At 48.0% G+C, this 25,000-nt stretch overlaps 1 protein-coding gene across 1 annotated transcript in view; it reads left to right on the forward strand.

Moving 5' to 3' along the window:
* Positions 1-25,000, forward strand: part of BCO1 (beta-carotene oxygenase 1) — a 51,516-nt gene that overhangs the window by 9,114 nt on the left and 17,402 nt on the right. Inside the window, exons 3-7 of the mRNA XM_030823757.1 lie at positions 11,935-12,064; positions 14,382-14,529; positions 16,817-16,964; positions 20,059-20,282; positions 22,298-22,555. Coding sequence (XP_030679617.1) covers positions 11,935-12,064; positions 14,382-14,529; positions 16,817-16,964; positions 20,059-20,282; positions 22,298-22,555 — 908 coding nt within the window. The remainder of the gene's footprint in view (positions 1-11,934; positions 12,065-14,381; positions 14,530-16,816; positions 16,965-20,058; positions 20,283-22,297; positions 22,556-25,000) is intronic.

Below are 25,000 nucleotides of genomic sequence, written 5' to 3' on the forward strand. Positions count from 1 at the left end.
TTCCAGACCAATCTGTGCAACATAGTGAGACCCCATTTCTATTTTATTTTATTTTTTATTTTTATTTTCATTTATGTTTTTGAGACAGAGTTTCGCTCTTGCTGCCCAGGCTGGTGTGCAATGGTGCAATCTCAGCTCACCACAGCCTCCACTTCCTGGGTTCAAGTAATTCTCCTGCCTCAGCCTCCCGAGTAGCTGGGATTACAGGGATGTGCCACCATACCCAGCTAATTTTGTATTTTCAGTAGAGACGGGGTTTCTCCATGTTGGTCAGGCTGTTCTCGAAATTTCAACCTCAGGTTATCCGCCCACCTCGGACTCCCAAAGTGCTGGGGTTACAGGCATGAGCCACCACGCCCGGCCGATCCCATTTCTATTTTAATTTATAAAAAAAGAATAATTAAACATAGAAATAAAACCCACCATCGCCATCTGTGACTTTGACTCCCAGCTCCACCATCTTAGCTAACATGCACCTAAACTGTGTAACTTTGGCCAAGGTACTAACCCTGTCTGTCTCAGTCTCCTCTGTAAAATGGACGTCTCAATAGCATACCTCATGGAGCTGCTACGAGATCTAAACGAATGTGTAAAGAGCTCTGTATTATGTCTCGTACACAGTACCTGCTCGATAAGCATATGTTCTTAATTTCATGTAACTACTGGCCAGGCGCGATGGCTCACACCTGTATTCCCAGCATTTTGGGAGGCCGAGGCAGGTGGATCACCTGAGATCAGGAGTTCGAGACCAGCCTGGCCAACATGGTGAAACCCCGTCTCTACTAAAAATACAAAAAATTAGCTGAGCATGGTGGTGAGCGCCTGTAATCCCAGCTACTTGGGAGCCTGAGACAGGAGAATCGCTTGAACTCGGGAAGCAGAGGTTGCCGTGAGCTGAGATCGTGCCACTGCACTCCAGCCTGGGCAACAAAAGCGAGGCTCCCTCTCAAAAAAAAAAAAAAAAAAAATTATATGACTATTAATTTCTTTTGAGCTAGTCAGCAATTATTTTTTCAATGTGTACTCTATGCCAGTGACTTCCTGTAACATTTACACTTGAATAGAGACACCATGGGTGAAAGGCGCGAGCTCTGAGTCTGCAGTAACTTGCAGATTTTACTGGGAATCACTACAGAATGGGTGGTTCCATATTTTGCTGACAGCACTAAACCTTAATGATTCCTTTCTTTTCTAAACAGAAGTTCCCAATGATTCTTGGAAATAAATACTGTTCTGGGTGAGGAACATGGAAGATAAATGCACAGTGGTGGCCGGGCGTGGTGGCTCACACCTGTAATCTCAGCAATTTGGGAGGCCGAGGTGGGCAGATCACCTGAAGTCGGGAGTTGAAGACCAGCCTGGCCAACATGGTAAAATCCTATCTCTACTAAAAATACAAAAATTAGCTGGATGTGGTGGCAGGCACCTGTAGTCCCAGCTACTCGGGAGGCTGAGACAGGATAATTTCTTGAACTCGGGAGGCAGAGGCTGTGGTGAGCTGAGATCACGCCACTGCACTCTGGCCTGGGTGATACAGTGAGACTCTGGCCTGGGTGATACAGTGAGACTCCGTCTCAAAAAAAAAAAAAAAGCACCAGTGGTTTTCCTTCCATGAGGCATTGCTTCTCCAAGCTGCCAGCTCCTCCATGGTCTCTTACTTTTTATTTTTTTTTTTGAGACGGAGTCTCAGTCTGTTACCCAGGTTGGAGTGCAGTGGTGCAATCTCGGCTCACTGCAACCTTCGCCTTCCAGGTTCGAGTGATTCTCATGCCTCAGCCTCCTGCATAGGTAGGATTACAGGCACGTGCCACTGCATCTGGCTAGGTTTTTTTTTGTTTGTTTTTTGTTTTTTTTGAGACGGAGTCTTGCTCTCTCACCCAGGCTGGAGTGCAGTGGCACGATCTCGGCTCATTGCAACCTCCACCTCCCGGGTTCACGCCATTCTCCTGCCTCAGCCTCCCAAGTAGCTGGGACTACAGGCGCCCACCACCATGCCCAGCTAATTTTTTGTATTTTTAGTAGAGACGGGGTTTCACTGTGTTAGCCAGGATGGTCTCAATCTCCTGACCTCGTGATCTGACCGCCTCGGCCTCCCAAAATGCTGGAATTACAGGTGTGAGCACCTGGCCCTGGCTAGGTTTTTTTTCATTTTTAGTAGAGATGGGGTTTCATCATGTTGTCCAGGCCAGTCTCGAACTCCTGACCTCCGGTGATTCACCAGCCTGGGCCTCCCAAAGTGCTGTGATTACAGGCGTGAGCCACCGCGCCTGGCCGAGTCAGTTTTATTCATAATCTGGAATTGGCTTGGAAAATAGGAAACCCAGAAATTACACCCAACGATTTGCTTTCCCTCCATCTTTCTCTTAGACGTAGGCCGGCGTCTGAGGGTTCATGCCCCATTCTGCTTGGCAGGCATCATTTTGCCAATCTGCAGCATAGGGTGGGAAGGCCCAGAGTGCAGGGAGCCTGCCTGAATTGTTGTGTCTTCATCGTCTAGCATGGGGCCTGGCCCAGAGGGGCATGTGGAAACTGTATATGGAGCTGAGATGGTACAGTGAGGCAGTCGTTGTTTTGGTAGACAGAGGCAATACTTTCCCAATCAAACTCATCAATATTTACTACGAAGAGGGTTTGCCGGGCCCTGCCCCAAGTGTTTCATGTCCGTCCACAACTCAGCCCTCCCTGTCACTCCTGAGGAGGATAGCCTGGGGACTACCACAATTTTAGAGACGAGGAACTAAGTCCAGAGAGGCCAAGTCACTTACCCAAAAGCACACAGCTAAGAGTTGGTAAAGGTCAGATATGAACGCAGTACACTCTAACTTCAGAATCCCAAGTCCTAACCATTGTGCAGTTCAGCCCTGTTTCCCCTTCCCACCAGCTCCTGCCTCCCCATCTCTCCAGCCCAATCCTCTCAGTGCTGCCAGCTTGCTAACACTGGTGTGGCACAGCCTGGCCTCATCTCTCCTCTCCTCTAGGACTCTCCGTGGCACCCCATTGTCTAACAATGGGAAGATACACCAGAAATGTTCAGTTCCACTCTAGCGGGTTCAGAAGAGAACACATGGGGAAGTTAGGGTCCCTGATAAGCTGAAAACACAAAGCCAGTAACGCTCAAAAAGTGGTTTGTGTGCCTCCTTTCTCAATGAAGCTTTTTATTTGTTTGTTTGAGATAGAGTCTCGCTCTGTTGCCCAGGCTGGAGAACAGTGGCGTGATCTCGGCTCACTGCAGGCTCTACCTCCCAGGTTCAAGCGATTCTCGTGCCTCAGCCTCCCGAGTCACTAGGATTACAGGAATGAGCCACCATGCCTGGCTAATTTTTGTATTTTTAGTAGGGATAGGGTCTCACCACGTTGGCAAGGTTGGTCTCAAACTCCTGACCTCAGGTGATCCACTCGCCACTCGCCTGGGCTTTCTAAAGTGCTGGGATGACAAGTGTGAGCCACCGTGCCTGGCCGTTCAATAAAGCTTTGAATCCTGAAAGCTGCGCAGGGCTTGAGTGCATCATAGTCCTAAAAGACAGAGACAGCGTCGGTGTTTCTAACACGCTTCCCAGGTGACCCTGAGCCCTCTGAGGTTTGACAATCCCTCCACGATGGGCCTCCAGCTTGGCTGCCCAGGCCTAACCAAGACTGTATTATTAATACTAATAATCAGAAGAACCATGGGCTAGTGAACAGCCTTCGGTAACTTTTTAAAGCACCCAGGTGATTCCAGTGTAGATGCGGGTTAGGTGCTTAAGACCAAACATCTAACTTAGAGAAAAGAATTTGGAGCAAGAAACGAAAAGGCAGAAAATAGCTTGTGGCCTTCAGAAGGGGCCGGTGGAAGTTAATGCTCTAAAAAAAAAAAAACAAAGAGGGGACCAGAGGTTGTGGTTCACGCCTGTAATCCCAGCACTTTGAGAGGCTGAGGTGGGAGGACGAGCCCAGGAGTTGAAGACAAGCCTAGGTAACACAGTGAGACCTGGTATCTACCAAAACGTCAAAACATTAGCCAGGCATGGGACTACGCCCCCATAGTCCCAGCATCTTAGGAGACTGAGGCAGGAGGATCACTTGAGCCTTGGAGGCAGAGGCTGCAGTGAGCCGAGATCACACCACTGCACTCCATCCTGGGTGACAGAGTGAGACTTTATCTAAAAAAAATTAAAAACTAAAAACATGTAAAAAATAACAAAGATGTGAACAAAAAAAGCAGAGTACAGAGGGAGAAACTGGGTGAAGGGTACAAGAACACTTCTTTCTGTACATCTAAAATTATTTCAAAGTAAAAATTTTTACAAAGCAGGCATAGAGATGAGTGATTCCAAGTCTCCCTCATTAATGATACTTGTTAATTTTCCGATAAAATTAACAGGCAAAGTCATTGTCCCACCAGCATTTGAACATTGGAAAGTTTCTTTTATATATACCTACACACACACACACACACACACACACATATGTGTATATATATATATCTTCCCTTCTTCCCGAAAATATCAAACTTGTCCTAGTTGTAGAAGATCCCAGGCAGAAGCACGTCTGTTTGCATATGTCCCTTCGGAAGGAATGCGGCTAATTGGGCTCTCCCGAAAGCAGGGTGCTGGGGAACACATGGAGGCTCCTTCTGTAATCTCAACCTCAAAGTCCAGGGTCAGCCTTGAGTAACTCCAGACACATATTTTCCTGTGGTCAGCAGGCACTCTATGCTCTGGGGCTGGATGTTTATAGGAAACGGGCAGCCTGTCCGCCACCCAGCCTGGGTGTTTATATTTCTTTCTTTCATTTTTTTCTTTTTTCTTTTTTTTTTTTTTTTTGAGATGGAGTCTCGCTCTGTCACCCAGGCTGGATTGCAGTGGCGTGATCTCAGCTCACTGCAACCTCTACCTCCCAGGCTCAATTCTCCCGCTTCAGCCTCCCAAGTGGCTGGGATTATAGACACCCGCCACCATGTCCAGCTAATTTTTATATTTTCAGTAGAGACGGGGTTTCACGATGTTTGTCAGGCTGGTCTTGAACTCCTGACCTCAAGTGATCCACTTGCCTCGGCCTCCCAAAGTGTTGGTATTATAGGCGTGAGCCACAGCACCCAGCCAATATTTCAAGTGAACAGAATTCAACATTTGAGGTCAAGCACCTTAGCCAGTGCCTTGTGGGTGGTGACTCCCAGCAAGAGTAACCAGTGAAAGACAGGCTGGCTCAAGGTGGAGATCAGGGTGGCCTTAAGTGGGCCTCTGTCTCCATGTAGCATGTAGCTGAGGACCAGTGAGTATGTGTGGCCTTGCTCACCCACAGGTGAGTCCATCTGCCACCCGGATTTTCCTGGACAATGCAGTTTCAACAGGCTTTGTTTACCAAGTGCATGCTGTGAGTCAATGCACAGGACACGTTATATCACCTCATCTCATTTAAAACTGCCCACCTCACCACTTGAGGTCAGGAGTTCAAGACCATCCTGGCCAACATGGTGAAACCCCCTCTCTACTAAAAATACAAATATTAGCCAGGCATGGTGGCAGGCACCTGTAATCCCAGCTACTCAGGATGCTGAGGCAGGAGAATTGCTTGAACCCAGGAGGGGAGGTTGCAGTGAGCTAAGATTGCGCTACGGCACTCCAGCCTGCGTGACGGAGCAAGATGTCGTCTCAAAAATAAAAAATAAAAATAATAAAACTACCCACCTAGAAGGGGAGGACTATGTGATTCCCAGCTTCCAGTCAAGGAGACCCAGGCTCAATGAGATTAAGAGACCTGCCCAAGGTCACCCAACCTGGATGAGATGAAACCCAGAGCCGAAGCCTTGATCGCTCTGTCTACTGCATGTGAGTACTCTACGCAGCTTTTCTTGAGCACCTGCTATGTGCACAGTGCTTTGCAAGCCTCAAATGTCACGTGACTCTGCAAGGAATGTGTCACAGTGGAGGGGACAGATTCCTGACTCTGACCAAGGTCAAGTGCATGGTTGGTACATGATGAAGCCAGGATTCATATCCATGTGGAGATTGCGCCTCCTTAGCAGCAGGAATCCTGGCTGTTCTGCTCATTGTTATGTTTTCACTCCTGGCCCATGAGGGCTCTCAATAAATAATGGTTGAAAGCATGAAGTCCGTAATTGCACCACTGTGCTTAGCCTGGTGACAGAGCAAGACCCTGTCTCACAAAGAAAGAAGAAAGAAATATCTCAGTGACACTTATTCACACAGTAACCACCCCTGAAAAGATGTTTGTGTAAAGAGTAGTTGATTGCCTCTTAGGAACACAAATAACCTCCTGAAGACTGGAGGAGGAACCAGCAGGACTTTCATGATCTCCCTCAATTTTATTTTATTGTATTTTTTTTCTTTGAGATGGAGTCTCCCTCTGTCACCCAGGCAGGAGTGCAATGGCGCAATCTCGGCTCACTGCAATCTCTGCCTCCTGGGTTCAAGCAGTTCTCCTGCCTCAGCCTCCCGAGTAGCTGGGACTATAGGCGCATGCCACCATGCCCGGCTAATTTTTTTTTTTTTTTTTGTATTTTTAGTAGAGACAGGGTTTCGCCATGTTGACCAGGCTGGTCTCGAACTCCTGACCTCAGATGATCCGCCCGTCTCAGCCTCCGAAAGTGCTGGGGTTGCAGGCATTAGCCACCATACCCAGCATTTTTTTTTTTTTTTTTTTAGCAGATGAGGGCTTCCTACATTGCCCAGGCTGGGCTCGAACACCTAGCCTCACCTTCTTATGTGCCAGGACAACAGGCCTGAGCCACCAGGCCTCCCCTCAATTTTCTTATAATTAGTGTTACTATTATTGTCATTATTTCCATCCAAGTGCACAGGTGGGAGTCATTGCCACTGGAATGTACGTTCAAATCCTTTGGCAATGGACATGGAAACACAACCTCAAGGGCAAAACAAATTGAAACTCTTTAAAGTCAAGATAGCGTTTACCCTGGATGGAGAAGAGGTTAGTGACCAGGTGGATATATGAGGCTAGCGTTCAGGGGGCTGCTCTGGTCCTGTTTCTTTCTTTGAGGCAGGGTCTTGCCCTGTTGCCCAGGCTAAAGTGCAGTGGTGCGATCTTGGCTCACTGTAGCCTTGACCTCCCAGGCTCAAGTGATCCTCCCGCGTCAGCCTCCTGAGCAGCTGGGACTACCACACCCATCTGATTTTTGTATTATTTGTAGAGATGGGGTCTCGCCGTGCTGCCCAAGTAGTCTTGAACTCCCGGGCTCAAGCGATCCTCCCTCCTGGCTCTCTCAAACTGCTGGGATTACAGGCATGAGCCGCTGCACCTGGCTCCAGGTCCTGTTTCTTGATCAGGATATAGTTTGCATGGGTAGGTCCCTTTTGTGAAACCTCAGCAGGCTGGACATCATCAAGCTGTGCATTTCCGTAAGAGTGATTTTAATTGGAAGGTGCAGACAGACCAGTGAAACTGATTGTTCTCGCTGTGTTAGGATCTTGGTTAAGAGGGCCAGCTTTAGATGTCCATTGCTGGCCTTCGAATCCAGATTACCACTCGCTAGCTGTGTGGCTTAAGACAAGCTGCTTAACCTCCCTGTGCCTCAATTTTATTAGCTGGGAAATGAGTCTGCAGGGCTGTGAGTACCCAAGCCCTTTGTACTTCATTTGGTAAAAAAGTTGGAACCTTTTAGCACTGTTTAGATCTTGCTTTATTTTGCTATTAATTAACAAATGACATTATGTGATTCTTTTTTTTTTTTTTTTTGGGATGGAGTCTCGCTCTGTTGCCCAGGCTGGTGTGCAGTGGTGTTAGCTCACTGCAACCTCTGCCTCCTGGGTTCAAGCGATTCTTCTGCCTCAGCTTCCCAAGTAGCTGGTAGCTGGGACTACAGGTGCCCACCACCACGCCCAGCTAATTTTTGTATTTTTAGTAGAGACGGGGTTTCACCATATACGCCAGGCTGGTCTCAAACTCTTGACCTTGTGATCCACCCGCGGCAGCCTCCCAAAGAGCTGGGATTACAGGAGTAAGCCACCATGCCCAGCCTGCCTGCCTTTCTCTTTCTTTCTTTCCTTCCTTCCTTCCTTCCTTCCTTCCTTCCTTCCTTCCTTCTTCTTTTCCTTCTTTCTTTTCTTTTCTTTTCTTTTCTTTTCTTTTCTTTTCTTTTCTTTTCTTTTCTTTTCTTTTCTTTCGTCTTTGAGATTGAGTCTCGCTCTGTTGCCCAGGCTGGAGTTCAGCAGCACAATCTCAGCTCACTGCCTCCCAGGTTCAAGCAATTCTGCCTCAGCTTCCCGAGTAGCTGAGACCACAGGTGCCCACTACCCCGGCTAATTTTTTTTGTATTTTTAGTAGAGAAGGAGTTTCCCCATGTTGGCCAGGCTGGTCTTGAACTCCTGACCTCAAGTCATCCACCTGCCTCTACCTCCCAAGTTGCTAGGATTACAGGCATGAGGCACTGTGCATGGCCGATTTTTTTTTTTTCCCAGCGAATGCATTTCTAGTTGGAGTATTCTACTTGCTTCCAGTGTTGTGAGTATGAAACCAGTTAACACACGTCAAGTGCCCAGCACAGTGTTGAGCATGCTGGTGCTCAATGCTGGCTGTTAGTACTAGTTTCCTTTTCCTAAAATATCAAAAGGCACTGGGTGAGAATTTCTTGGAAACATGTCGTCTCCTGTAAGCCCATCCTGTGGCAGTCAATATATGATGGGCATTTCTGAGGTCAGCTTTTTGCTTATTGGAGCAAATGTCACTGTGTCCCAGGCTTGGCTTTTCCGTGTGTTGTAATTGTACCAACACTGAAAGCACATATTATACCACGAGAAAGAAATGTGTTCTGTAAAAGGAAAAAATCATAATGTCATTTGCTAATTAACACCAAAATAAAATAAAACACTGCCTCTTTCAGGCCCCACCCTGAGGTTTCAAATTGCCCACCAAATAAAGTTCTCAGGGCTGATGCTGTGGTTCATGCCTGTAATCCCAGCACTTTGGGAGGCCAAGGCGGGCAGTTCAACTGAGCTCAGGAGTTCGAGACCAGCCCGGCCAACAGGGTAAAACCCCATCTCTATTAAAAATACAAAAATTAGTCGGGCATGGTGGCACATGCCTGTAGTCCCAGCTATTCGGAAGGCTGAGAAAGGAGAATTGCTCGAACCTGAGACGTGGAGGTTACAGTGAGCCAAGATCGTAGCACTGGACTCTAGCCTGGGTGACAGAGTGACTCCATCTCAAAAAAGAAAAAAAAAAAGTTATCAGGCCTGCAAACCTAGTAGGACCCCTCAGCCCATTTCCCAATTTCATTTCACTCCTGTCTTCCAAATCCCTCTGTAATGTTCCAGCCCAACCGGACTCAGCACCTGCAAGAAAGAATCTGCATTTTCCCACCTCCAGGCCTTTGCTTACAGACCTCTTAGCGGGTGAATGGCACAGCTCTGCCCTCTCTCCCCAGCATATTGCAGTCAAATTCTACTCATCCTTTAAGAGCTGTTTCATGCACCACCTCCTCCCTGAAGCTTCTCCTGACTTATTCCCAGCTGGGAAGGACCTCCTCTCACCCCTGCCCCAGGAGGAATCCATGGATGTGGGTTTTTTGTTGTTGTTAGTTTTTTTGGTTTGTTTGTTTATTTGTTTTTTGAGATGGGGTCTCACTCTGTCGTCCCGGCTGTAGTGTAGTGGCGCGATCTCAGCTCACTACAGCCTCTGCCTCTTGGATTCAGGCAATTCTCTCTCCTCAGCCTCCTGAGTAGCTGGGATTATAAGGGTATGCCACCACACCCAGCTAATTTTTGCATTTTTAGTAGAGATGGGGTTTCACCATGTTGGTCAGGCTGTTCTCAAACTCCTGACCTTGGGTGATCCGCCCACCTTGGCCTCCCAAACTGCTGGGATTACAGGTGTGAGCCACCGCACCTGGCCTAGATGTGTTATTTTACATAGCAAAAGAATCTTTGCAGGCTAGGCAAACGCCTGTAATCCCAGCACTTTGGGAGGCTGAGGCAGGTGGGTCACCTGTGGTCAGGAGTTCGAGATCAGCCTGACCAATATGGCAAAACTCTGTCTCTACTAAAAATATTTTTAAAATTAGCTGGGCGTGGTGGCACATGCCTGTAATACCAGCTACTCAGGGAGGCTGAGGCAGGAGAATAGTTTGAACCAGAGAGGCTGAGCTTGCAGTGAGCCAAGATTCCACCATTGCACTCCAGCCTGGGTGACAGAGTGAGACTCCATCTCAAAAAAAAAAAAGAGAGAGAGAGACTTTGCAGATGTGATTAGATGAAGGATCTTGAGATGGGGGAGGTGATCTGACATTAGGGATGGGCCCAATGTAATCTCAGGAGAGAAGCAGGAGGGTCAGCCTCAGAGGAGATGTGATACTGGGACAGGAGACAGGGGTCACAGTGACACAGGCATGAGCCAGGGAAGGCAGCAGCTTCTCAAAGCTAGAAAAATCAAGAAACAGACCTCCCCTGGAGCCTCCAGAAGGAACTGGCCCTGTGGACACCTTGATTTTAGCTTTGTAATTCCCATTTCAGATTTTCTTCCAAACTCAGAGATAATGAGTGTATGTTGTGTGAAGCCACTAAGTGAGGGGTAAGTCGTTATAGTAGCAATAGAAAACTAACAGGTCTAGAACCATTGGGTATATTTTGAGGTTGGTCTCAATGGACTGGTCAAGAGATTTATGCCATGAGTTAGACTCTCCGCAGAATCTGGATGAATTAGACATTGAACACAGGTCTGACCCTCTACTGTACGCAGGATTGGGCATTAGGTCACCTCCTGGTTGTGTCCAATATCAAACGTTACTCCAGGGAGACTGAAGTGATCAACTAGGCTTCTGGAGGTGGCGCTCCCAGGACTGAACAGGGCCCTGGGGAAACCCACCCCACCTATGCAGCCTTCTAGATTAGTCCTCTAGCTCTGCTCCTTCCCTGGGGGGACACAAACAGGGTGGAAGGGATGACTGATTCCTGGTCAGCACTCTCAGATGGGTGACCCTGGGCAAGGCCATAGAATGCTTCTGAGCCTGAGTTCCTTCCTATGGAAAATGGAGCTCAGAACAGGCATATTTTGCATTAGCACATTTTGCATTGCTATAAAGGAATACCTGAGACTGGGTAATTTATAAAGAAAAGAGGTTTATTTGGCTCATGGTTCTGCAGGCTATACAGGAAGCATGGCACCAGCATCTGTTTGGCTTCTGGCGAGGGCCTCAAGAAGCTCTGGCTCATGGCAGAAGGCAAAGGGGGAGGAGGCACGTCACATGGTGAAAGAGAGAGAGAGAGAGGAGGGAGGGATCTTTTAAACAACCAGCTTTTGCATGAGCTAATAGAGTGAGAACTCGCTCATCACAAGAACAACACTAAGCCATTCATGTGGGACCCACCCCCATCACCCAGACACCTCCTCCTAGGCCCACCTGCAACATCACAGGTTTCAACACGAGATTTGCAAGGAACAAAACATTCAAACCGTAACACATTCTTGTCCAGCCATACTGTTGTGAGTCAGGAGTGAGAAAATGTGTGCTAAAATTATATTCCAGGCCGGGCATGGTGGCTCACGCTTGTAATTTGAGCACTTTGGGAGGCCAAGGCGGGTGGATCGCCTGAGGTCAGGAGTTGGAGACTAGCCTGGCCAACATGGTGAAACCCCATCTCTAGTAAAAATACAAAAATTTGCCGGTCGTGGTGGTGGGTGCCTATAATCCTAGCTACTCAGGAGGTTGAGTCAGGAGAATCACTTGAACCCAGGAGGCGGAGGTTGCAGTGAGCCGTGATCGCACCGTTGTACTCCAGCCTGGGCGACAAGAGTAAAACTAAAAAAAATAAATAAATAAAATTATATTTAAAATGCTAATTGTATCAGCCCTGTGTACTAAAGAAGCTTGTCCTAGTGAAATAACCACCTCCTTCTCCCGATAAAACCCCTACAAGGACTGACATTGATTTTAAAGCCCTGTAAAGGCGTCAGCCTGAGATTATGCTGGTTCTTCTCTTGCAGGTGAAGTCTATTACAGGAGCAAATACCTGAGAAGCGATACCTACAGTGCCAATATTGAGGCAAACAGGATTGTGGTGTCTGAGTTTGGAACAATGGCCTATCCGGACCCCTGCAAAAACATATTTTCCAAGTAACTGCCTATTTTAAATCTGAGCAATCTCATGCTTTTTGCTATCCTCGATGGCTGAAATAACCAGCATTTGCTCCTCTGACAATTCTCTTTAGGGTGGATGAAAACTCCACCTGACTGCCCTTTAACCAGAGGTGCTACACGGTTCTTGATCACTGATTGCCAGAGAGACTAAGAGCATTTGACAAATTGTTAGAAGCCCTCCCACATGGCTGGTGGGGAAGCAATTTGGAATCATCTGTCAAAATTATAAATGCACATTCCCTTCAGCCTAGAGATCTGCTTAGTTGCATACAAATGACACATGTACCAGGTATTTGTCATTTATGGCTGCATCATTTGTTATAACAAGTAGTGGAAAACAACCCAAATGTTCATTATAAGAGGAGTGGTTAAATCCGTAACAGTAAAACTGTACAAGAAAACGCCATGTAGAAGTAAAAAGAAATGGGGATGTTCTCTTTGCGCTCTGCAGAAACATTTCCAAGATAGACTAAGCGGAAAAAAAAAAAAGGAAGGTGTAGAAAGAGCATGTTATAAGCTGTACTTTGTGTGAAAAAGCAGGAAGAAATCTAGATTGAATTTTGCTTGTACATGCATAAAGAAACTAGGAAAGGATGCGTAGGGGATGTGGGGCAGATGGATGTTGAGGAGAGGGAGAGATTTTTTGCTGTATATATTTCATTTCATTTTATTCATTTATTTATTTATTTAAGATGGAGTTTCACTCTTCTTGTCCAAGCTGGAGTGCAATGGTGCAATCTCAGTTCACCACAACCTCTGCCCCCCAGGTTCAAGTGATTCTCCTGCCTCAGCCTCCCAAGTAGCTGGGATTACAGGCACCCACCACCATGCCCGGCTAATTTTTTTATTTTCAGTAGAGACGGGGTTTCACCATGTTGATCAGGCTGGTCTTGAACTCCTGATCTTAGGTGATCCACCCACCTTGGCCTCCCAAAGTGCTAGGATTACAGGCATGAGCCACTGCGCCTGGCCAATGTATATATTTTAAATCATCTGGGTTAGGATCCATATGAATGTGTTACATATCTGACAATTAAATTCTTGGCCAGGGAATCAGGCCTGGCATCAGTATCTTCTTTCTGAAACTCTCTAGACATAGAAGAGTTGTGAAAGAGTTGAAGGGTAGACTGGCCCAGAGATGGAAGATTGCTTCTGCTTTTTTGAGAACTGAAGTCATCTCTCCCATTCCAGTATCCAGCTCTAGGGCTAGCTCAGAGCAAGCGCTGAATTCACATTTGCAAATAGGAGGTGTGGGGCAGGAGCCAGTGAGAAAGGAGGAGGAAAGAGCAAAGGAATTTAAAACCACCATACTTACCTGGTAGGGGAGATACCAGGATCACGAATTTAAAACTCCGACCTGGAGGTCCTGGAACCAAGCCTCCTTGTTGTTCCAGTATTTGCCAGTAGGAGGAGCACTCCCCCATACACCGGTACAGGATTTGCCAATTTCACCACCCATAAACCCCTCTGGTTTTTCTTCCTTCGTGCTTTGATCAAGAAGCTATGTGATCTGATCAAAGGAGCTAATGTGTTCTTAACTCCTAATTAGTTTGTTTTCCTTTTTAAATTAAAAACTATTTTCCTGGATAAATTCGAGATAACCAGTGTGGACTCACATTCCTGGCAACGCAGATATCAGCTGCGTTGTTAGGCTTTGGGAGCCGTTACGGGTTCATATATGATTTCCGTAGAGCTTCTTGACATACTTTGGAACAGTATGTCTTGCTGGCTCTGATGTTAGAGACCTTTGGGTTTGGGGGAGCCCAGGAGGGTCAGCTGGTGACCATGGCATTGCGACTGACTCACTTCTTAGCTGACTCAACGTGGGGGTGTCTGAGTTCTTAGGATTCCTCAAATGACCCATTGGGACCCAGCTGCTTTTTCTTCCTTAGTTGAAGTAAAGCGTTTTTTTTTTTCTTTGAGATGGAGTCTCACTCTGTCACCCAGGCTGGAGTGTAGTGGCATGATCTCGGCTCACTGCAAGCTCCGCCTCCCGGTTTACGCCATTCTCCTGCCTCAGCCTCCCTAGTAGCTGGGACTACAGGCGCCTGCCACCACGACCAGCTAATTTTTTGTATTTTTTAGTACAGACGGGGTTTCAACGTGTTGGGCAGGATGGTCTTGATCTCCTGACCTTGTGATCCGCCCGCCTCAGCCTCCCAAAGTGCTGGGATTACAGACGCCCGGCCGAAGTAAAGCATTTTTAAGTGGTAGGAAAACTAAAGCCGTCAAGGACAGACTTCTCTGGCTGGGTGGACACAGCCACTGACTGTTGATTTGCTTTTCTCCCCAGAGCTTTCTCCTACTTGTCTCACACCATCCCCGATTTCACGGACAACTGCCTGATAAACATCATGAAGTGCGGAGAAGACTTCTATGCAACCTCAGAGACCAATTACATCAGGAAAATCAACCCACAGACTCTGGATACCCTGGAGAAGGTATCAACACATATGTAACCAGCATCACTTCCTGACTCAAGAAAGGGAGAGTCGGGGACGGCCGGGGCGAGCTTGCTGAGCCTGCAAGGAGCTCACCAGAGGGGCCCCTCCTCTCACACCGTTGGATGCCATGTCCTAGCGCCACACTTAGTGCTAGATGCTAGGCAGGGACTGTGTTGTTTTTATCTTTGTGTCTGTATCAGTTTCCTGGGGCTGATGTAACCAAGTCCTACAAAAAAGATTGCTTTAAACAGCAGAAATTGGCTGGATGCGGTGACCTACGGCTGTAATCCTAGCACTTTGGGAGGTCAAGGCGGGCAGATCACCTGAGGTCAGGAGTTTGAAACCAGCCTGGCCAACATGGTGAAACCCCATCTCTACCAAAAATACAAAAATTAGCCAGGCATGGTGGCAGGTGCCTGTAATCCCAGCTACTCTGAGGCTGAGGCAGGAGAATTGCTTGAACTCCGGAGGGGGAGGTTGCAGTGAGCCCAGATTGCACCACTGCACCCCAGCCTGCGTGACAGAGCGAGACTCTGTCTCAAACAAAAACAAAAAAACAAAACAAACAAATAAAAAAAACCAGAAATTTACTCTCTCACAGTTCTGGAGGTTAGAAGTCTGAAACCCAGGTGTCAGTCGGGCCATTCTCTCTCTGAAGACTCTAGAGGAGGATCCTCCCTGGCCCCTTCCTGGCTTCTAGTGGTTGCCGGCAGCTCCTGGTGTTCTCAGCTTGTAGATGCATCCCTCCAGCCTCTGCCTCAGTCTTCACACTGCCTCTCCTTATGGGTCTATGTGTCCAAATGTTCTGCTTTTTTTTTTTTTTTTTGAGACAGTGTCTCACTCTGTCGCCTAGGCTGGAGTGCAGTGGTGCGATCTCAGCTCACTGCAACCTCCGCCTCCCGGGTTCAAGTGATTCTCCTGCCTCAGCCTCCTGAGTAGCTGGGACTACAGGCACGTGCCACCACACTTTGCTAATTTTTTGTATTTTTGGTAGAGATGGGGTTTCACCGTGTTAGTCAGGATGCTCTCGATCTCCTGACCTCATGATCCACCCTCATGATTACAGGCGTGAGCCATTGCACCCAACCATATTCTGCCTTTTGTAGAGACACAAGTCATTGCATTAGGGCCCACCCCACTGCCGTATGACCTCATCTTAACTTAATGACATCTATAAAGACCTTATTTCCAAGTAAGGTCACCTTCACAGGTGCCCGGGGTGAGGGCTTCAACCTGTCTTTTTGCAAGACACAATTCAACCCATAACTGTGTTCATAATTCTTGGCACTGAGGGAGTTCACTGAGAATTTGAATGAATGACTGTTGAAACACCTGCGATTCTCAGCAATCCTACCTCCTATTGACCTGAAGAGGGAGGCATTAGGCAAAAAGCTAGGGCACAAAAATCAGTGCCCAAGCACATACCTTTCCTGGGAAGTATCAAGTCAACATTTTGGTGGGAATCAATAGACCCACTTTCAATTTTCTCCAGCTGGCTCTTCAAAAGTCCAATGTCTCTGCAATACGTTTTAACGATCTGTTAAAGCGATGAGGCTTTTCTTAGCTGTGAAATTATGTCCAGCTCCTTTTAAGCTAGACGGCATCAGTCCAACTGATGACGCTTTCCACAGGGCTACAGAGAGGAAATGCTGGAAGAGAAAGGAGTTATCTGACTCTGGGCTGGAAGTTGTGTTTTTCTGGGGGAGGAAGGGCAGACGGTTGGTCTGCGGCCACTCCATCGTTCTGCAGCTGTGGACTGCAGAGTGAGGGTCATTATTCAGCTCGTTCATCGAGCTTCACTTTGACCAAATGTTTTTGTAACCTCTCCATTCCCAGAATAATCCTCTAAGAGAGGCCTAGAGATTTATGCTTCTGTGCAATGCAAAAGGGTAGAATTTAAGCCAGAATGACAGAGCTGTGGCCAAGATTAGCTCGAAGGCTACCTCTCTGCACAGGTCATTGCTCAGTGCTTTCTGCAGTGAGGAATCTTGTTTCCATGTTGAGGATTCCAGCAAGGTCAGGCAGCAGGATTGGCGTGATAGGCACAGAAGCACAACAGCTCCCTAACTCCCCCACAACCTATTAGCTGTCTGAGCCCCTCAAATCCCCATGTGAGGTTGTATCAGGTCACAAGAGTGAAAGTCTTTAAAAGCAAATTCTGTATCATTTTCAGATCAACAGTGTACAAAAATATCCCTCATCTCTCTGAACCTAGAATCAGTCACGTTTTCACAGGACTTCAACCCTTCTCCTTTGAAAAACCAGGTGGTGTCATATCTTGCAGGTTGATTATCGTAAATACGTGGCCGTAAATCTGGCAACATCACATCCCCATTATGATGAGGCTGGAAATGTTCTAAACATGGGCACATCCATTGTGGAAAAGGGGAAGACAAAGTATGTGATTTTTAAGATCCCTGCCACATTACCAGGTAGGCCACTCTGGGGAACTGAATAAAATACAAACAACTAAGGGTGGCTCCTTCTGAAGAGTTCTGTTTTTTGTTGATGACAAGACTCAGTGTGGTACTTTCTCTCAAAGATTACTCAAATGGACCATGAACTCAGTACTTTCCTTTAGAAGAAAAGAGGAGTTGCTGGGATTGCTCTTGGAAGAAAGAAATCCCTTTACTATTGGAATTTTCTTTTATTAGGCTCCAGTTTATTATTTTATTAATTTATCCACCCATCTACCATCCATCCATCCATCATCTACTTACCATCCAACCTTTCATTCATCTACCATCCATCCATTCATGCATCTACTCACCATCCATCTATCCACCATTCATTCATCTACTCACTATCCATCCACCGATCTACCCACTATTCATCCACCTATCCATCACCCATCCACCATCCATCCACCCATCTGCCCATCTACCACTTATCTAGCCAGCCACCCACCATCCATCCACCTATCTACCATGCATCCATTCATCCATCCACCCACCTACCCACCCACCCACACACCATCCCTCCATCCATCCATCTACCCACCATCCATCTACCCACCCATCCACCCACCGTGAATCCATTCATCCATCTACCGATTCTCCCATCCATCCACCCATCCACCGTCCATCCATCCATCCACCCACCATCCATCCACCATCTATCTACCCACCCATACGCCCACCCATCATGAGTCCATTTATCCATCTACCCATTCTCCCATTCATCAACCCTTTCATTTACCCACCATCCATCCATCCATTGAGCTACCCACCCACCCATCCATCCATCATTCATCCATCCATCCACCCACCCATCCACCATCTATCCATTCATCCATCCACCCACACACCACGTACCCATGCATCCGTCCACCCACCATCCATCCACCATCCATCTACCTACCCATCCACCCACCCACCATGAATCCATTCATCCATCTACACATTCTCCCATCCATCCACTCATCCGTTTATCCACCATCCATCCATTGAGCCACCCACCTGCCCATCCATCCATCATCCATCCATCTACCCACCCACCATCCATCCATCCACCCACCCAACGTCCATCTACCATCTGCATCTACCACCCATCTATTCACTCACCATCCTTCCATCCACCATCTATCCATCCACCCACCATCCATCCATCTATCTACTATCCACCCATTCACGCACCCGCCCACCCACCTATCGATTCATCCTTCCATCCATTCAGTTTTTCAGTCTCCTGACAAACCTTTCTATGGCAAGATTATGCCACCTACTTTCTTTCCCAGCCCCTGCAGCCGGGGTTCCAGGGCTGTTTAGGGAGCTCAGCCCTGCTGGGATCCACTCCAGATCCCTGCCCTGTTCTCCAGGCCTTCTGGACCTTCTCCATGTGGGGCTGGGATCTTGGAGCAAAGCCCAGGCTGACTGTGATTGCATGATCCTGAGGGGGAGGAGGCGGAGGTTCTTAGCCCATTTGTTTGTCCAGGACCCTCCTGGGAACCACACCCAGGAGACTTAGGCCTGTGAGGACAGCTGACAGGACTCAGGAGACAGTGCAGAACTACCACAGTGCTTCCTCTGACCTTCTAGTTTAGGAAAAACTAGTTTCTGCCTGTGATCCTTGCTGCTCCCCTATCCCCCACAGTGTTGTAGAGCCCCCTGAGCAAATTACCAGGCTCTGCCTGGAGATGTGAGCCTCTGAGGTCAGAAGGTACACGGAGTGTACTTGCTAAATAGAACTCTCATTAATTAAGCCAGTAAAGGGATATAGGGGTCAAGCTCAGAATCCTAGAATGCCATACCTGGGGATTGTCTAGGCATTTGAGTTTGCCACCTTGTATTACAGAGGAGGACTGTGAAGCTCAGGGGATCAGATGACACACCCCAGTCACACAGCTCCCAGGAGCCACTGACATCCTGCAAGCAGAGATCCTCTGAGCACCTGCTCCATGCTGGCGGTGGCACTGGGCCTCATGTCCCATCCTGCTCCTCCCAGGCCACAGTGCTTTTCGTTTCAGTTTGCATTGTGTTCCATTTGTTTTATAAAGACAATAACTATCCCCTAACCCCACAGCATCCCTCCCACCAGCCAGCTGTTTACAGGGTGCACAGGTGGCCACAAGAGAGGTGGGGAAGTTTGCAGATAACCCATTATAAGCCAGCCGCAGGCCTGGGTGGGGAGGCCTTTTGACCAGCGAGTGACTCATGTTTGCAGAGGAATAAGAAAACTGAACATGTATTGAGCACCTTCCATGTCTGGGTGCAGGGCGACGCACATGGATGACTGCTTTATTTTATTCTGTTCTCTACCTTCAGTCTATGAGAGTCATAATCCCTGATAAAAGAGGAGGAAGGCAAAGGGGGCTGTGTTTTCTTGGCTTAACCTTATGACTCTGACCATAATGATAGCCCGTTCCACTAAGCCTCAGTTTCCCATCTATAAAATGGCCATCCTACAGCCCAGCTTGACTATCTGCATTTATATAAAAACCCTAATCATGGCCGGGCACAGTGGCTCACACCTGTAATCCCAGCACTTTGGGAGGCTGAGGCGGGCAGATCACCTGAGGTCAGGAGTTCGAGACCAGCCTGGCCGACATGGCAAAACCCCATCTCTACTGAAAATGCAAAAATTAGCCAAGCATGGTGGCGTGAGCCTGTAATACCAGCTACTTGGGAGGCTGAGGCAGGAGAATTGCTTGAATCTGGGAGGCTGAGATTGAAGTGAGCTGAGATCGTGCCCCTGCACTCCAGTCTGGCCAACAGAGGGAGACTATCTGAAACAAACAAACAGGTGGAGGCAGGATTTAGCCCCCAGGCTATAGGTGAAGACCCCTGACCTGGAGGGCTCCCTCTTGTTTCAGTGGTTTTCAGATTGTATATGGGATGGGTGCTGAGTGGAAGGTCTCAGCCTGGCCCCCTGCAGCAGCTGCAGCAACCTCATTATCTGTCTAAGCGTTGCTGTTTAATGTAAAGGTTCTTCTCAGCAATCAAGTCAGTTCGTAGGTGATGGTGGTGTGGTCTTGGGGGGCCAGCCAGATCCTGCACAATTCCTGAGGCTTCCTTTTTGTCTTGCTAGAGGGCAAGAAGCAGGGGAAGAGCCCCTGGAAGCACACAGAGGTGTTCTGCTCCATCCCGTCCCGCTCCCTGCTCTCCCCAAGCTACTACCACAGCTTTGGAGTCACCGAGAACTATGTCATCTTCCTTGAGCAGCCTTTCCGGTTGGATATTCTCAAGATGGCAACCGCGTACATCCGGAGAATGAGCTGGGCCTCCTGCCTGGCTTTCCACAGGGAGGAGAAGGTGAGGTCTGACTGGACTCTAGCCCAGTGGGTGCTGGCTGCCCGTGGAGGGAGGCCGGTGTGCAGGAGGGTGAAAGTTAAGGGGAGGAAGTGGCATGGAAGAGGGAGGAGGCTACCAGAGGCATCTACCCACCTTCCAGCGATTTCTGAAGCTGGATGGTCCTTCAGAATGGCCCCCAGGCCTTTGTACCTCCATGGTGATGAGTCATTGGATGCAGCTGTCCAGGGAAGGGAGTGCCACCTTGGGCAAACATGGAAGCCGTGGCAGTCCCCATATGCCCAGAAATAAAAGGAGTGAGTCCTCAGTCCTGATGGAGAGCTGGGCTCCTCCCAGCCTCCGCCCTGTTGACAAGACCCCTTCAGCATGTCTGCTACCAGCGTGTAGCGTTGGGGCAGTAGCTGCCAGAGGTTTAGACGTTGTAATGACAGTGTGTTCCACCAGATGGTTCAATAGAAACCTCTCCTTACATTGAAGTACACCTGAGTGCTCAAAGTATGTATGCGTGTATTGCATGCTTGTATATGTGTACATGTATATTTGCATGTATGTGCATATGTGTATGAATACATGTACATATGCATGTTTGTATGTATGTATTACTATTATTTATTTATTTGTTGGGTTTTTATTGTGGGGGGGTTGTTGTTTTTGAGGCAGAGTCTTGCTCTGTCACCCAGGCTGGAGTGCAGTGGTACAATCACAGCTCGCTGCAGCCTCAACCTCCCAGGCTCAAGCGATCCTCCCACCTCAGGCCTTCAAGTAGCTGGAACCAGAGGCACATGTCTCTTTGCCTGGCTAATTTTTTGTCGTTTGTAGAGATTGGGGTCTTGCTATGTGGCCCAGGCTAGCCTCAAACTCTGGCCTCAAGTGATCCTTCTCCCTTCCCCTCCCAAAGTGCTGGGATTACATGTGTGAGCCATTGCACCTGGTCTTTTTTTTTTCTTTTTGCTGTTGTCAATTCACTATTGTAAAATATCCAGTAGTTCTCAGTGTTACCTATTCAAAGAATATAGAAATATAGAAAGCCATGTATAAAATCCTCCCCAACTCACTTCCACCCTCCCGCCTCCCGTCCACCCCCATGTCTGAAGGGAGCCGCCACTTCCCACTGACACTGTGTTACTCCACCGTGTGTGCCTTCACGTGCACTTTTAGTTTTTCTTTTTCTTTTTTTTTTGAGATAGGGTCTCACTCTGTCACCTGTGCTGGAGTGCAGTGGTGCGATATCAGTTCACTGCAACCTCCGCCTCCCAGTTCAAGCTATTCTCTTCTCTCAGCCTCCTAAGTAGTTGGGATTATAGGCACGCACCACGATGCCTAGCGAATTTATTTATTTATTTATTTTTTGAGACGGAGTTCCGCTTTCATCACCTAGGCTGGAATGCAATGGCACATTCTTGACTCACTGCACCCTCCACCTCCTGGGTTCCAGCGATTCTCCTGCCTCCACCTCCTGAGTAGGTGGGATTACAGGCGCGTGCCACCATGCCTGGCTAATTTTTTGTATTTTTGGTAGAGATGGGGTTTTGCCATATTGGCCAGTCTCGAACTCCTGACCTCAAGTGATCTGCCCGCCCAGCCTCCCAAAGTGCTGGGATTACAGCATGAGCCACCGCGCCCTGCCAAGGCTCCAGTCTTAGATGGAGCCTGGCACCTGGCAGATTCTCCCCAACCTGGTCATTGCCAGGGAGCTGGGATGTCAGCACAACGGAACAAGGGGACCGTGCACACTGGAGCGTCTCTCCAAACACTGTCCTCCTAGTGACAGCAAAGGCTCTGGCAGCAAAGCATCCCTCCTCTCCATCTGAAAGATATACTCGTGGAAATACAATAAACAGCTCTCATTTTGGGGGATACTTTTGCCTGTCTGGTGTTGTGGAGCAGACACAGAACGCAGAATGGGGACACAGTCCTGAGCCTAGCTCCTGGGGGGGCTGGGTTTTGTTCAGCCCCCAGATGCACAGTGCCAGGCTGAGAGAGGGTGAGCTGAGCCCTTGATGTGTGTCCTTTTTCAGACTTATATCCACGTCATCGACCAAAGGACCAGGCAGCCTTTGCAGACCAAGTTTTACACAGACGCCATGGTGGTCTTCCATCACGTCAACGCCTACGAAGAGGACGGCTGCATCATGTTTGACGTCATTGCCTACGAGGACAACAGCCTCTACCAGCTCTTCTACCTGGCCAACCTCAACCAGGACTTCAAGGAGAACTCCAGGCTCACCTCGGTCCCCACCCTCAGGAGGTTTGCCGTGCCCCTCCACGTGGACAAGGTAATGGCTTCCAAGGAGGGCCCTTTTCTTTCTAGAGAGATATGGGCCCAGGTGTGAAGTTACTTTGGCCCTTATTTTATTGACTTTGAAATCCAAAATGAACTGTTCTTGAAAAAAAAAAAAAGTTTTCATTGTTTTTCGCAAAGTAGTACCGATTCATAATAAAAACTTTAGAAAATATAGATAAGTAAAAAGGAAAAAAAAATCCCTAGAAACCTCCCACCGAAGATGATCATTGTGGATGTATATGTTTGTCTCCCAGGGTCTCTCTCTCTGTCTCTGTGTGTGTGTGTGTGTTTGTGTGTGTGTGTGTGTGTGTGTGTGTGTATGAATCTTCATTTTAATCATAACGTACATAATTTTTTTTTTTTTTTTGAGATGTAGTCTCGCTCTGTCACCCAGGCTGCAGCGCAGTGTTGCGATCTCGGCTCGTGGCAAGCTCCGCCTCCTGGGCTCACGCCGTTCTCCTGCCTCAGCCTCTGGAGTAGCTGGGGCTACAGGCACCTGTCCCCACGCCTGGAGAATTTTTTGTATTTTTAGTAGAGATGGGGTTTCACCGTGTTAGCCAGGATGGTCTCGATCTCCTGACCTGGTGATCCACCCGCCTCGGCCTCCCAAAGTGCTGGGATTACAGGCGTGAGCCACCGCGCCCGGCCGTCGTACATAATTTTTAACAGCTTTATTGAGATGTAATTGACACAGCATACAATTTGCCCTTTAATTAATTAATTTTTTTTTTTTTTGAGACAGAGTCTTGCTGTGTCACCCAGGCTGGAGTGCAGTGCCATGATCTAAGCTAACTGCAACCTCCACCTTTGGGGTTCAAGCGATTCTCCTGCCTCAGCCTTCCAAGTAGCTGGGATTACAGGCGCTTGCCATCACGCCCAGCTAATTTTGGTATTTTTAGAAAAGACGGGGTTTCACCATGTTGCTCAGGCTGTTCTCGAACTCCTGACCTGATCCACCCACCTTGGCCTCCCAAAGAGCTGAGATTACAGGCGTGAGCCACCGCGCCCGGCCTAATTTGCCCGTTTAAAGTGATCAAGAGTTTTGGTGTGTTTTCACAGTTGTGCATCCACCACCACGATAAATTTTAGAACATTTTCATCACCTCCAAAACACATCCCACACCCCTCAGCCATCACCTCCTAGTCCTCCCCTCCCTGCCCCAGGCAACCTGTCATCTGCCCTCTGTCTCTGCGGACTCGCCCTTTCTAGATATCACGTGTAAATGGAGTCTTACAATACGTGGTCTTTTGTGTCCGGCTCCTTTCACATAGCACAATGTTGTCAAGGCTCATCTGTGTTGTAGTCTGTTTAAGTGCTTCATTTCTTTTTGTTGTTGTTGTTGGTTTTTGCTTTTTTGTTTGTTTTGAGACAGTCGTGCTCTGCCGCCCAGGCTGGAGTGCAGTGGTGTATTCTCGGCTCATTGCAACCTCTGCCTCTGAGGTTCAAGCAATTCTTGTGCCTCAGCCTCCCGAGTAGCTGGGATTATAGGTGCCCATCACCATGCCTAAGTTTTTGTATTTTTAGTAGAGGTGAAGTTTCGCCATGTTGCCCAGGCCGGTCTCGAACTCCTGAACTCAGGTAATCTGCCCGCCCCCGTCTCCCAAAGTGCTGGGATTACAGGTGTGAGCCACCGCGCCCGGCCAGTTCTTCATTTCTTTTTATGGCTGAAGAGATACATACTATCTTACAGACTGCTTTTCTTTCTTTTCTTTTCTTTTCTTTTTTCTTTTCTTTTTTTTTTTTTTTTTGAGATGGAGTCTCACTCTGTCGCCCAGGCTGGAATGCAGTGGCGCAGTCTCGGCTCATTGCAAGCTCCGCCTCCCGGGTTCAAGCAATTCTCCTGCCTCAGCCTCCCGAGTAGCTGGCACTGCAGGCATCCGCCACCATGCTTGGCTAATTTTTTTTGTATTTTTTAGTAGAGATGGGGTTTCACCGTGTTAGCCAGGATGGTCTCAATCTCCTGACCTCATGATCCGCCCGCCTCGGCCTCCCAAAGTGCTGGGGTTACAGGCGTGAGCCACCGTGCGCAGCCCAGACTGCTTTTCTACCTATTTATGTATCTAAACATCTCTCCATGACATTAAATATTCTTTGAAACATCATTTTAAACATTTGCCTAATCGTTCATGGCAGGGATTCATCACCATTTGCTTACACAATTCTCGGAAGTTGAAAAGCTCCGTTCTTGCACTAAGAATGACCACCAGGCCAGACATTATACCCAATTAGGGTGATGTGGCCCAGGCTCTGGGCTTGACTTAGGGAGACTTACAAAGGCTTCTGGCTCCAGAACTCACTGACTTCATGACTTAATTAATTTAAATGAAAGCAAATTCAATTCAATTAAATGTTGATGGCTTACATTGACTAAATGCACGTTATGTGCCAGGTACTTTGCTAAGCATTTTGTTTTTCTTACCTCACTTAATGATCAAA

Source organism: Nomascus leucogenys, chromosome 2 (assembly GCF_006542625.1).
Source record: "Nomascus leucogenys isolate Asia chromosome 2, Asia_NLE_v1, whole genome shotgun sequence".
In the NCBI taxonomy this organism is placed as follows: Eukaryota; Metazoa; Chordata; class Mammalia; order Primates; family Hylobatidae; genus Nomascus; species Nomascus leucogenys.